The 14,335-nt window shown below is 46.4% G+C and overlaps 2 protein-coding genes across 3 annotated transcripts in view; one reads left to right on the plus strand and one right to left on the minus strand.

The window, feature by feature from the left end:
- Positions 1-2,055: 2,055 nt before the first annotated feature.
- Positions 2,056-13,555, minus strand: AP5M1 (adaptor related protein complex 5 subunit mu 1). The gene is made up of 8 exons (XM_054635016.2): positions 13,401-13,555; positions 7,034-7,679; positions 5,198-5,425; positions 4,596-4,735; positions 3,793-3,878; positions 3,576-3,691; positions 3,251-3,347; positions 2,056-2,227 (listed from the first exon to the last, which is right to left on the minus strand). Exons 1-8 carry the CDS (start codon positions 13,466-13,468, stop codon positions 2,145-2,147), a joined length of 1,464 nt encoding a protein of 487 aa, XP_054490991.2. The 5' UTR covers positions 13,469-13,555; the 3' UTR covers positions 2,056-2,144.
- A 3-nt stretch (positions 13,556-13,558) lies between these two features.
- EXOC5 (exocyst complex component 5) overlaps positions 13,559-14,335 on the plus strand; it is a 28,178-nt gene continuing 27,401 nt past the window's right edge. The window contains exon 1 of one of the 2 annotated variants that reach the window (XM_077180842.1): positions 13,559-13,726. In XM_077180842.1, coding sequence (XP_077036957.1) covers positions 13,700-13,726 — 27 coding nt within the window. In that variant the 5' untranslated portion in view covers positions 13,559-13,699. The remainder of the gene's footprint in view (positions 13,727-14,335) is intronic. The other variant, XM_054634847.2, reaches the window with a different exon arrangement.

Here is a 14,335-nt window from a genome sequence, read left to right on the forward strand (position 1 = left end):
GAGGGAACACAGAAACACAGAAAAGTTTAGTCATTTGTAACTCCTTGAACTTTTCCCATGTTATCTACCCAGTGTCCCCTAATTTAGTGAGTTTACCAAGCTGAGTTTACTACTTTCCTACCTTATTAATGTTTAGGAAAGATCCATGAGCATGAAGGCTCCATTTGGGCCAGGAGAAGCTCCCCCTCTGGTTTCTCCCCAATGTGGTGTCCCACAGGGGTTGCACAATGCTGGGTGAAGCTGTGTGCCTTTAACCTGCTGTGTTTTGCTGCCTTTCCCATTCCTGGTGCTTCCCAAAGAACAGGGTGTGCTGCACACTCACATCTGCACAGAGATCTCTCCACTCTTGCAAAGGCAGACAGGGCTCCTCCCTTTCCCCACTTTTCTCACTACTGAGCTGTCCCTGAGCAGAGCACTGCAAAAATTACAGAGCAAACCTTGATAACAAATCAAAACAGGTGATGGCTGATGTGAGGTTGTGAAAAACTGCTCAGGGCTAGGAGGGAAACATCACCTGCCCCCTCCCTTCCTGCCCTACTGAGTGTGTGCAAAGCAGTTCATAATTTCCATTCACAGCTTCTGTAAAATCAATGGCATTTTTAGCTGACCAAAGCCAGAGCCCTCCACTCCTGAGCACCTCAACTGCCCTAAACATGAGAGAGTCATGGACAAGAGGGAAACACAAAGGATCAGGATTTAGAAGAATCCCCTTCTATTAAGTGCAAAGGGTCTCCTAAAATACCACTAATTTAGGCAGTGCCATTGCTTCCCAGAATTTACTGGGGGGTGTTTGAGTAAGAAAAGCCATTCCTGCAGAGTGCTGCTGTGCAGAGCAGAGCTCCCACCTTTCTCATGGGTAGGTGGAAGCCAAACCCCATGGCCTGGTGTCCAGAACAGGCTCTAAACCCTTCCAGCAGAGAGAGAGCTCCTCTCCCCACTCACACTGTGGTGTGTCCAGGCACGTGGACAACTCCAGCAGGGTCCTGGGCAAAATCACAAACTCGCTTTACTGCTAAACAAAACAGACACATCACCTGTGTGAAACAGGGCTCAGCTCTAAGCTTGCACAGCAGCTTCAGCTCAACAGCATCTCCACCCTCTAGAACACTTACCAACCCATCAGATTACTCTGTCAATCCAAGTATTTTTCAGATTGCAGCTTAAAATTCCCTCCTTGCACAATCCCTGATGTGAGTTACCCCACAGAGCACAGTGAGACAGGAGGCAGGGCAGGAGCAGCTCTGTTAGGAATCAGCATCCTCTGCTTTTGTGCTGCTCTCCAGGTTCTGGCACCTCCTCACCAGCCCTTCAGAATCTGCACATTTCCTGGTAACTCTCCTGAAGTCCATTTCCTGTGTTCCTGCAGATCTCAAAATTAGAGGTTTGCATCTGTAAATTGAGACTTTTCCCACCTACTTTTCCAGGAAAAACAGCTCAGTGAAGGTTTCTGGAATCTCTAGCAAACTTAGCTGATTTTGCCTCCTCAGAACCAGTTCTGTGAGCTGGAAAACCCAGTTCACACCTCTGCTTCCAGAGCAAGCAGCTCACAGGCATGTGTGCAAGGGAACTCACCACTTCTCCTGGAGGAGGCAATAAAGATCCCTTCATTAAAATTGCCTCCACTTTCAGAAGTGCTGCTCATGCCATATTCCTCCTCCTGACAATCCTTGTGAATTACTGACTGGTGTGTATTCTGTACACATCTTGTAAAAATAACAGAACTTCTGCTTTGAATTGTTCTCTGAATCTGGACTTTGATGAGATTCTTGTGACTTCAGGACAGGAATAGGATGCTGAAACCTTTCCCATCCTGCAATGGGAAACCAGTGAATTAACTGGGCATCTCAATGTCTGTGCCTGTAACACCAGGGACATATTTTGTACCAGTTAAAGTTAGAAGGGAAAGTAAAGCCAGCCACAGCAAGTACATTTCAAATTTTCCTCTCTAGGCTGTCAGCCAGAATTCAAACATTTAAACCCAACTCATGTTTTTAAGACAAGTAACCTCTCATTTTCCACCAACAGAAATTTTTAAGAACACAAAGAAAGCAAAAGTGCTGAAGAACATTTATTTTACTGTATCATGACATAAATCTCATTAACACTGTGCTTTGTTTAAATATTAAAATTATTCCCCAAGTAGATTAGTCAAGTAAGGGTTTGAATACCATAGGTGCTGGTGCTTTGGAATTCCAGATGTAGTAATCAGAAGAAATCAATTCCCGGGCTAAAGGGAAAAAACAGGCAAGAAAAATAAGCATTACAGGGTGCCTCACAATCAGACATTCCTTCATCCAAGTTAAGTGACTACTAATCCATCCTTACCAGTTTACAGAAAAGGTATAATGGCCTCTTTAAACTGTAAGACTCTTACTATTATTTGAAAATCGTTTTTGATAATGAGACATTTAAAGTCTCAGCTTCAATTACCTTTACTAATGTATCAGTCATGAGCTTAAAATTCAAACAGAGGTTAAGTCAAAAGCAGGTGGATGGCTTGGATTTTGCTCAATGAATATAAATTGCACACTCAATATAAAACATAAAAATGCTGCTTTTTCTGTGTTACAATTTAGGGCTGAGTGTGACCTGTCACAAAATTAACAATGTAGACCATGCTTTTCAAAAGGCATTTACTGAGTTCTGCTACCATGACTGGCAGAAGTTGCAGCAGAGAGACAGCTACAAATAAAAATACTTCCATTAGGCAGAGCTGCTCAGGTTTAATGAGTGCTTTCTGTGTGCCATTTAGGGTATTTTTGGTGCAGGCTTGGCAGTGCTCATGTGTTAACAAAAAGCAGATTTGGGTTGTGCTTCACACATTCTGTGTAGAGCCACATGCACCAAGAGGTGCTGGTGTGGTGACACTGACAGCAGCAGTGTCACCTTGCATGCAGGAGCTGAGTTCTGCACCTGGGCACTGCCAACCCACCCAAAATGTCTCTGACAAAGGAGTCCTAAACAAGGGGCCAGATTAGAGAGGATCATTCACCGTGTCCTCCAAAAAAGTTTTGCCATTATGGAGAGCATAGGAACCAGCACAGGGCAGAGAGGAGAGAGCCCCAGAGAGAGGCTGACTTTGTAAGAGCACTCATCTCAAAGGGAGAGGCCTGTCCCTTCTCCAGGGATGCATTAAACATCACAAAAAAAAACCCAACTCAAAGGCAGAGAACAAAAGTCATAACTTCAGTTATGTAATTTTAGTCATTGATAGCCAGTTCATAACTTCAATACAATTCTAGCAACTCACATGCAGTAATTTTGGGCTTCCCTGGAACAAAGATCTGAACAGAATGCTGGTCTACGTAACATCCAGTAAGTGTGAAGTCTGGGATCCTAAAATACAGCTACAAGAAGAGAGGGAAAACACAATCAGATGCACATTGTCACCCTTGCTGTGCAAATCCTGGCACTCTGCGTGTGCAAGGGTACTCCAAAGTGACAGGATGTCAAATCCTCTAGGCAGGAAAACAAAAATCCATGCTGAGGATGTGAGATTTTAAATCAATGTATCTTCAATTGAAGACAATAAAAATTGGCTACTAAGGCCTCTTTTCCCAGAGGCTGTGACTTACTTTGACATAAGCAGTGTTCCCTGTGCACACATAATCAGTCGGGTGCTCTTTGCCCGCGGTGCCAAAAGACAGAGTTCCAGTCAGGGAAACCTCCAAAGATTTGGGGAACTTCTGTCCTAAAGGCAGAGACAGCATCCATTAGACATCCCCCAGCTGTGCCCAGGCTGCAGAGAAGGGGCTGGGGCAGCAAGGGCAGTCACAGGGGGGAGCTCCTTACCAATGATCCAAACCAGAAGGCTCTTCTCCCGGAACAAATCCAGCTGGCCATAACTAACTTTGTACTCTAACTGAGCAATGGGGCCCCTAGATGGGAGAGAGGGGAAATAAAACCACTGCAATCACTATCATTCAGCATTTGTTAATGCCTGTTTTGTTACAGAAAGCCAGGAAATGCTGACAGACGTTATTTATGTGCCTACAGACCAATCACACCTATCTGAGCACACTGCTAATTTATGAGAAGAAATTACAGAGCAGGAGGAAATCACTGTGCTGTCAGCCCAGTAATCATAAAGGAGCTGTTGATGTTTTAGTTCACTGATAGTGCTTTACTAACACTATGATCAGCATCAGCAACTTTGTATCATTCCATCTTTGAATTTTCATTATAATTAGGAGACAGCACGGTTGTGGCAGCTGTCAGAGAGGCTTAGATGAAAACTATGGTTTTAATTTGAAATAACTATATTTTTGATAAGCTGATCTGCAGCTAGGATTAGCAGTGTTAAGGAACAGGTAACCCTGGCCTGGAAGTGATCTCCAGCTTAATCCACCTGGGGGATTGTGGCAGTGTTTCATGTGAGAAGATACCACAGGGAAACAGGATGAGCAACTAAGAAGTGTTTGGAATGTTACCAAATATTCTGGTATAATTCTGTATTCCACCTCATTTCACCAGGATTGGTGTTCACTGGTAGCACCCTGATAGAGCATAATCTGTTATATTGAGCCCTGACAAGCTCATTTTGGGAAGATAACAGAGAAATGGAAGAAATTTATTTAGGCTTTCTTTATTCTTACCTGTTGAAGAAAGGTATACGAGCTTCACAGTACTCAAAAGAATTCTTTATGCTTTCATGGAGCTTTAAATTAACTGTTATTTTTATCTGTGATCCCTCTTCAACGAGCTGGTAACGTCCCAAAATTGGTGGAACAGGAACCTGGAAAAAACTATATTCATTCTCAAGATATATTAACACCATCACCATAAGATTAGTTATACAGTGTTCATTGATAAAGTACTTTAAAAAAGACCCCAAACATTAATTAGTGACTGTGCTAAACTCTTCAGGCTGCTGGTGATAACAGAGACTTGGTGGGCATGCACTTCACATCTCAGCCTGGATATCATTTGCCTAATTCAAGCATTTAAGTGGCTGATTTAAAGTAAGAGCAGCATTGCCAGGCAAAGATATCAATAACTCCTGAAGGTGACTCAGACAACTCAAGTCCTTAAGTGCCTTCCAAGCAGTGTATTACATAAAAACCATTTTATATAATGTTTTATTATCTATATTGGACTCGAACTCACTCCAGCATGCCCATGTGGGCTGATACCCACACAGGTGTTTTCATTTCTGTTTGAACACTAACAGAAATGTTAGCTGGGAGTGTGCTGTTACCTGGGAAGTGTAGTAACACAGGTCAAAGGAATCTGAAGGAGGAATGAAAGGGAACTTGTAAGGCCCATTGTACACAGAATCGTGCAGGGGCTCAGCACTGGTGGACAGGAGCATGGCAGGGTGCACGGAGGTGACACAGTGATGCACCACGATGTCCTGGAGCGGGGGCGCGTTGCTCGGCAGCGTCAGGCTGAGGGCGACGCTCGGCGCCGAGCCCTCGATGTCACACTGGGCAAAAGCAAGTCAAGACATTGGTCTAAAACACCTGAATCGAGTCACAGTGAGACCTTCAAAAATGAAACACATTTTTAGCATTAAAAATAAATCAAATCCCTACCAATTTTCAGTTGGCTTCGATCATTAGTACTAACCACCAGTACTAATCAGTCTCACACACTGGCTGACAATTTAATTAATTAGGCTGTTTTCACACCACCCACTTAATGGATTCCAGCATGTTCTGGATGGCCTCTGTTGGTCCCATGCCAGCTCTGTCACAGCAGAGTGTCCCTTGTCTCATCCCCAGCAGGCCACAATCACACCTGGGCTTTCTTCTTGCATAAGGCCATCCACCCACCCTGCAAAATGACCTGGGAATTGTCCCTCTGAGAGCAGGAAGCTCCTCACCCACACAATCCCTACCAGCATGGCAGGTGGGAAATGACCCAGCCTTTGGAAGTGCAGCATTTAGGTCAGCCTCCTTTGGAGATGAGATTCCCACTACATGCAAATAATTAAATTCCCACTTGATTAGCAGGTCTCTCTCCTTGTAAAACACTGGCAGCTCCAAATATAGTATGCCAAGATAATATTGTGTGCTTCCTAAGCATAATTCAAAACAAGGAATGAATGACGGTACAAATTATAGTTACAAATTTTAATATAGTTCATAACTATCATGGATGCATTGAGTAAATAGTCCCCAGTTTGTAATATTAAATAATGAGATATTTTAATATTAAACAATGCCCAGGGAAGCCCATTCCTGGAAGTGTCCAAGGCCTGGTTGGACAGGGTTTGGAGCAACCTGGGAGAGTGGAAGGTGTCCCTGACCATGGCATGGGGTTGGAATGAGATGATCTTTAAGTTCCTGTCCAACCCAAACCATTCTGGGATGCTACAATGAAAAGCACTGTCACATACAAACCATCCAAAATAATTATACAACTAGTGTCTTTCTCCAGGTTCTTTATAAACTGTTCTTATGTCATGAAACACCAGCATTTGTGGGATCAAAATGTTGTTTTAGTAAAATAAGGCAGAACAGAAGAACAAACTTTCATTTGGTAGGAAAAATAACTAAAAATGCTCATGTAAAGACACTTGTAGAAGGCATTTAGACATCTCAGCCTGGATATATTTTGTCTAATTCAGGCATTTCAGTGATTAATTTAAAGTAAGGGCAGTGTGGCCAAGCAGTCAAATGTTGTCATCTTATTGCAGGGGTTCCATACTGCTCTCTCCTTATCCCAAAAGTTTCATACCTTCTTGATGTTTTTTGTGGGCAGTATCTCAGAGCACTGACTCTCCTCTTCACAAAGCAGCCAGCTGACTCCAGCTCCCTTCTCACCCAGCCACCCCACTCTTTTATAGCACTCTTCTCATTGGTTACACCTGTAGCCTGCTCCTAATCTTTGATAACTGGCCCAGCTGCAACTCCTTAGGGGTAAAATTACTTTCTACACTATGTTTATTTTCTTACACTCTAGCCCCCTACAGTCAAAGGTACCAGTAACTCCTGCATGTGACTCAGACAACAAAAATTGGGAAAATTTTCAACTCAATACATCATTTAACATCAAGTCAGTATTTATATTGCACATCAAACGCTCTCACCTTGCAGTTGACAGCTCCATAAACTTGCCACGTGTCCACCACATCCCTCTGGTCGTACTGCATACACTTGACCTTCTCAGTGATGCAGACATTGACCTGGGGTTTGCCCTTGTAGGTGCTGGATCTCCATGCTGGCTGTTCCTTATCCGCAGGCATCTCCTGGATGTCCTCGAAGGAGCCGTTCAGGCTGCGGATGTTGGTGTTCAGGGGGGTGCCCAGGGGACAGGCCTGGACCAGCAGAGTCCGGAGCTGCCCGACCTTGGCGCTCAGCTCGGCCTCGTTTTTCCGGCTGGGAGAGACGTAGTCCATGATGCCCAACAAGAGAGCCAGTCCCTGGGAGAGCCCTCTGACGGTGAGGAGGGGCGGCCGTGGCTCCAGGCTGCCTTCCACCAGCGGCACGCAGGCGTAGATGAGGCCGCTCTTGTGGAAGGCCAGCACGGGCCAGAGCTCGCCGGCGCCGGTGGACACGGAGTGCACGCAGGAATGGTTGATCCTGGTGCAGGTGTCCCGCTGCTCCACAAAAAGGTGCTCATCCACCAGCCTCAGCTCCAGGAGCAGGGCCTTGAGGAAGGCGCTGTCCGAGGGGACGGGGACGCGCGTGGAGCCGTTGAAGGCCTCGGCGCGCAGCTCCACCGTGGGGTAGCGCCTGCGGGGAGGGAATTGGAGCGGCTGCTGGAACCCAGCGCACAGGGAATGCTCCTCTGTCTGCTCTGAGGGGTCCTGACTCCTCCTGGAAGCTCTGCTGGTCAGAGTGACTCTGAGATAGGTACAAGCCTCTTTTCCCAGCCCAGCAGTCGAAGAAGGAGTCAGAATTCTCCTGTTCTCATTCTCAAGGTTGTTTATTATTTCTTATCTAGAACATTCTTTCCCCCACCCGCCAAGGTGTGTCTGGCAGGTCAGTCAGAGGCACACTGACCACCTCAGAGGTGGTGTTGTCTTTTTATACTAAAAACTACGTGTACATTTGTCACAGACATCTTTTATGAAAAATCCTTTCCTTAGGATTTTTCCTCCTGAGAAGCTGAGAGGCCTCAGGAACAAAATGTAACCAATGGTTATCTGCTGCTGTGGAATGCAACAGGTGCATCTGGGATGGGTCTCTTGTGGTTGTTTCTAATTAATGGCCAATCACAGTCCAGCTGGCTTGGACTCTGTCTGAGACACAAGTCTTTGTTATTCATTCTTTCTTTTGCTATTCTTAGCCAGCCTTCTGAAAGAAATCCTTTCTTCTATTCTTTTTAGTATAGTTTTAATATAATATATATCATAAAGTAATAAATCAGCCTTCTGAAACATGGAGTCAGATCCTCATCTCTTCCCTCATCCTCGGACCCCTATGAACACTGTCACATGCATTATTTACCATAACTCCCCAATACCTATCACCTATGTTAGACAGTGAGCTTCTACTCTAAACCAATCTAAAAGTGCCAACATCACCCAGAAGATGAAGGCTAGGAAGAAGGAAAAAGGACAAGGCACGCCCAAATTCCTCCATCTTGGGACCCCAAGCCCCCATTCTAAAAACCTCAAAATTCTACTTTTCACTCTGTGGCAAACTAATTATTATTCTACTTAAACTTTTGTGGCTTGTAAATCTTCATTTAAGGTTGGTGATTTTTTCCATGGGTCAAGATCAAAGGCACAGGGGCCTTGGGCTCTGTGCCAGGGTCTCTGAGTCCCCTGGGCAGGGACTCAAGCCCTCCAGGGCAGCCAGAGGAATTCCCTGGATTCTGACAGACTCACAGAGAAGCACTGCTTGTCAGTGCCATGTGCTGTTGGAACCCAGGGTACAGGGAATATTCCTCTGTCTGCTCTGAGGGGTCCTGACTCCCAGAGAAGCACTGCCTTTAACCTTTGCCCATGGAGAGGGCTTCCAAGACTTTGGATGGACTAGAGTCTACCAGAGTGTGAAACAGATAATATAGTGTAGTTTGTCACAGGGTGAGAAATTTAGGTTTTGGGGTGTTTTAGTATGGAAGTAGATAGGAAGCAATATGGAGGATTTCGGGCATTGTCTCAGGCTGCTTCTTCCTCTTCATCTACTCCATTTTCTGCAGTGTTGGTGGCACAGGATGATTGGGTGAGGAAAGCCACAGTGCAGAGGTTACACGGACAGACAAGGGATGAGTTATTGGTAGAAAGGTAGAAATAAATAAGTTTTAAGAGTTAGTTGGATGAAACAACTTAAAAAGACACTGAAACTGTACATCTGTAGCCATTTTGTGGTGCTTTCCTGCGTGCTAAGTCTGGTGTCGATGGCGTGCCAGAAATGTTGATAACAATAAACAACAAGCTGAAGACTGAAAAAGTCCCGTGCAATTCTCTGTCCTGGCACAGAACTGTCACAGGAGGGTTTTCCCCATCAGGGGAGCTCCCTGTGGGACCCAACAAGAGAGGCAAAACCCATAATGCACCTTTGGGCCACCCAAAATATCACCCCAAAACAGAGCTTCCAGGGCAGAACCACTCAAGCCCTCTTCTGGCTGCAAAAGCATTATGAAAATCTTGGGATTACTGATATTGGGTTTCTCTTCATTGTTCAAACAACTCCCCAAAACCTGCTGGGCCTAAAAATAACTTTGTGTACATGGAAGCCTGCAATAACTTGATAGAAGCTGTGGTGGGATCAGAACATCAATCACTGTCAATAAAACCATTCCATGAGTAGTTAGGGTTCCTTCTAGCAAGTCTACACTTTGAGTAAATGCATTCTTATGAGTAAATACCTATTTTTTAAAATAAAATGTGAATCTGTCCATCTATGCTGGCTGTCACACAAAGGTGCAGATTTTTGTATGACACTAAGGAATGACTCCCACCAGTGCAGAACTTCAAAATATTTCTAAGAGGTGAGATCACACTGAAGACAAGTTCTCAGATACTTAAGAAAATGGATGTTCTATGTAATGAAATGCAACTACAACAGCTTTTTGCCTAGATAGAATATACTAGTGCTATAACAATAATAACAATAAAAATAATTCCACACTGTACATGCAATATATATGATTTAAAGCTTTTATGACTTTTTCATAATTTCATTTGATCAAGTATCCAAGATGTAATGATAGCGTCATGGACAGAGGTTTTGTACAATTTAGAATTGCTATGTTGTACCAATAGATCCATTTCATTTCAAGTTTTCTAGAGATAATACTTGAGGAATATCATATGTTTAAAACTATATCTGGAATTTTTTTTGTCCTGCAGCAGTATTGTTTTTTAAAGGGGAGTGGGATGAATTTCTTTTCAAGGTAACCTAAATCCATCAAGAGGAACTGAGGAGTTGTCTTTTAATAAACACCTGAGAAAAGAAAAAATATTACTTCCATGAATGCACTGGTTTTGCCCTGGTTTGGAACTGCAGACTCCCCTGAGTGTCTCTGACATGAAGTCTGGTTTTCCTACATTCTGTCTTGGATAACTCCTCAGTAGTTATCCACAGGGCCTCAGAGTGCCCCTCACAGGTCACACACACAGAATTAAATCACTTTATGGATCATCTTGCAGCAGATGATGTTCTCAGATGTTTGGTTGCAGTCAGAGCCACGCTTGCAGGCCAACATGGGAGAAAAAAACTGCACAGATATATAAAGGCCCTCATTTGGTGTCCTTTTTTTACATCTTTTTAAGGACACACTGACAGTCTGCTTCCTAAACTGCCACAGAACTTGCAAGCCCAGCAATGTGAGACTTTGTTATATCTATGACCTCCATCTGCAGCACTTCCCTCCTGCTCCTGAGCACTCCCAAGGATTTTATCCTGTTGCCTTTAAGTCCCACCTACATCATCTTCTCTTAACTGAGTAGCTGCAGGCAGCTACACTTCCTCAGGCTTATTTTCAGTGACTGTGCTTTTTTTCCCTTTGATTCCTAATCAGGCATCAAGGGCTTCTGGGGTTGTTTTATATTTTTCTTGGTAAGGGAAAAGCAAACACAGAGCAAAGCCAGAGCTACAAAACTCGTAAACAGGATACAGATGACAGCAAAACACCTCCCTGTGGTCTCACATTTTATTCTGGAGAGCAAAGAAACAAAGTGGGTTTACAGCTCTAAAATTTATGAGGCTTTGCAGAGCCAGGGTGTTGATAAGTGGCTATGTGTAACCTTGGTGAGCAGCTCTTATTTTTGGCCAACATTTCCAAAACAAGGGAAAAGGAGATATTTCAGTCTGGTTTTGTCTTAGCCAAGTCCCAGTCTCTCTGCTCCATTTGCTGAAGCTATCCCCACACAGCAGCCTCTTCCTGCTCCCATTGAATTTTACCAGCTGAGGCATTAGATCATTAGTTAGCCCTTCAGATCCCAGTTTTTCAGTATTCCCTTCTAGAAAGTGATGCAAACTTAAAAAAAAAGAGATGAAAGTTTTCAGGGATGAATGAGCTTCGGTGACTCAAGAGAGAGACCATCCCTGTTGCCTGAATTAAGTTATGAGCAGCTCAAAAAAAAAAAAAAAAGGGGAGGGGGAATGCTTTGATGTCCCTGATGTCTTCCCTGAGGTCAAAGATCAGGGCTCACGTATCTCCAGCTGAGTGCCTAAGTCCTGAAACCAACAGTTTCCATGTGATCCGGGCATTCTTTATATTGTCTGCGTGCTTTGTTGAATTTAAGGTCAGTTAGGAGGATAAACTTGGGGCTTCCACGGCCCTATTATTTCCTCTGGGAACTTGAAAGATCTAAGTCTGGAAATCACTTGAAGCATCGAGGATAGTTTGCCCTTTTCAAAGGAGTGCCACTCCTTGTCTCTGGCGCTCACTGTGTGACAAGTCACTTCAGACACCGCTGTCACCACCCCCCTGCTCCGTGGTGATTACACTCTCCGAGGTTTTGGGGACAAGGCTTTCTCTTTATCTCTGTTTGTAGAGGGGAGGCCTCATCTCTAGTCCTGTAGGTAATACAAGGACCATAATACTAATCCTAAAACAATCAGAGGAGTGTCCAATGGAGAGATCTGTCTGCACCTGAAGATGGAAGATAGTCTACTTACTCTTTTCTTGGTTGTTTTTTCTTTTACTCCTAGGTTCTCCCTTTGGTTTTACTGAATTCAGACTAGGACTGTAGGTCACTTTATCCAGGTCTTTATTTTTTTTTCCCCCACAAACTTTCCCTAGCCCCAGTTATTTTTCTTCTCATTGTCTGGATTTCTCTGAAGTCACAGAAGAAAAAAAAGGGGTAACAAATCTTGCCAGCCCAACAAAAGTAACCTGCCTAGCCCAAAGTCTTCCTTCTGCAAGAATTCTGAATAAAAACTGCTCCTTTGGAGCAACAGCGTTCCTCCATCTTCAGCGTTCAATAACTTAAAAGTCCTCCAATAATTTTTTAAAAATGTATTTGTATGTAAAAAATTAATATCAAATGGAAAGCTGAATTTCTGTCTGAAAGTACTCTATTTTATGTACAGCTACAGAACAACATGAAGAGAATATAAGTAAAATACAATTTTGTTAATCTGACAGTATTTCACAATCACTGCCTTGTCCTTTACCATGTTAGGAAGGAGAAGAGCCGGGCAAAATGTTCACAGTGACAAAAAAGAAAGAGGAACAGAGCAAGGAAACTCATGTGTAAAATGCAGAAGCTGTGAAAAAGCTCCCATATTTAGTTGAAAGCACATGAAGTGACCCTGATTCTAAACTTTGGAAAATCGGAGTCAGAAAAGCACAGCACCCAGTGGCGCTGGGACAAGACGAGGGATTTCTTCAGAATCAGATGGGTTTTGGTCTTTTTGCATCTGCCCCACAGGGCAGCAGTGTCCTCCCCCAGGACACCCAGACCCTCCGAACCCCCCAGAACACCAGGATTTCCTCCAGGGCTTCCAGACCCCCAGAACATCCAAACCCCCCAGGGTACCAGAATTTTCTCCAGGACACCCAGACCTCCCGAACCCCCCAGGGTAGCACGATTTCCTCCAGGACACCCAGATCCTCAGAGCACCCGATCCCCCCAGAACAGCAGGATTTCCTCCAGGGCTTCCAGACCCCCAGAACCCCCAAACCTCCCAGAACACCAGGATTTTCTCCAGGACATATAGAGCATCCGAACCCCCCAGGGCACCAGGATTTCCTCCAGGGCATCCCGACCCCCAGAACACCAGGATTTCCTCCATGACTTCCAGACCCCCAGAGCACCCGATCCCCCTCAGGAACATCCGCGCCCCCTAAGGGCATCCGCTCTCCGCCGGGCGCCCGGTTCCCTACATAGCACCCGGACCCCCAAGAGCATCCGCTCCCCCCAGGAAGACCCGGTCCCTCCAGGGCACTCGGATGCCTCAGAGCACCTGGATCCCTTCTACATCACCGGGACTCCCCAGGGCACCCAGCCCGACCCTCGGACCTGCCCAGCCCGCCGTGCTCGGTACCATCGCTACCTGGAGAAGAGCACGGCGCCGCCGGCCGCGGGGTCGTGCTTGAGGAGCCACAGCGCCCGCAGGGCCATACCGACGGTGGCGATGGTGGCGGCGATGCCGCCGGTGCCGATGGCGGCCGGGGAGGAGCCGCGGCCGCGGCGTGACCGCCCGGCGCAGCCCCATTTCCGGCGGGCGGAGGCGGCGCCGCGGCCGCCGCTGCTGCTGCCGGGGCGGGGGACACAATGGGCGGCAGCGGCGGAGCGGCGGCGGCGAAGGGGCGCTGAGGGGCCGCCGCCCTCCTTCCCTCCCTCCCTGCGGCCATGGCCACCACGGCCGAGCTCTTCGAGGTGGGTGCGGGCCCCGCGGGCCGGGCGGCGCTGGCCGGGCCGGCTGGGCTGGTTGAGGGGATGCGGCGGCCTCTCCCCGGGGAAGGGCGGGCGGTGTGTGGGGCTGGGGAAGCGGCGGAGCCCCGGTGCCGCCCCGCGGGATGCGGTGCCCGCCTTGCCCCGCTGCAGGGCCTCTGTCCCTCCCTCCCGGCCGGCTGCCGGGTGCTGGCAGCGGGCGGGTGACAGGGCCACGCCAGGCCCGGCCCCGCGATCCTTCTGCCGAAGGCACCCCCTTGTCTGACCCCGGCGTGGCGGTGTCGGTGGGGCTGGGATGGAATAAAGAAATGACTTTGCCCTCCCTTTACCCGCGGTGGAAGTGAGGATGGAGAATAGCTCAGCCAAGGCCACACAGGAGCAGGGCAGGAATAGCAGGAGTCTGTCAGATTCTTCCCCTGGAATTACAGAATGCCCTAAGGTGGAAGAGACGTACGAGGATCATCTCCCACCTGAAGGAAGCCTGCCAGAAAGATGGAGAGGGGACTTTTTACAGGAATGTGTAGTGACAGGACAGGGGGAATGGCTTCGAACTGAAAGAGAGCAGGTTTAGGTTAGATACTAGGAAGAATAATA

Source organism: Agelaius phoeniceus, chromosome 6 (assembly GCF_051311805.1).
Source record: "Agelaius phoeniceus isolate bAgePho1 chromosome 6, bAgePho1.hap1, whole genome shotgun sequence".
Lineage (NCBI taxonomy): Eukaryota > Metazoa > Chordata > Aves > Passeriformes > Icteridae > Agelaius > Agelaius phoeniceus.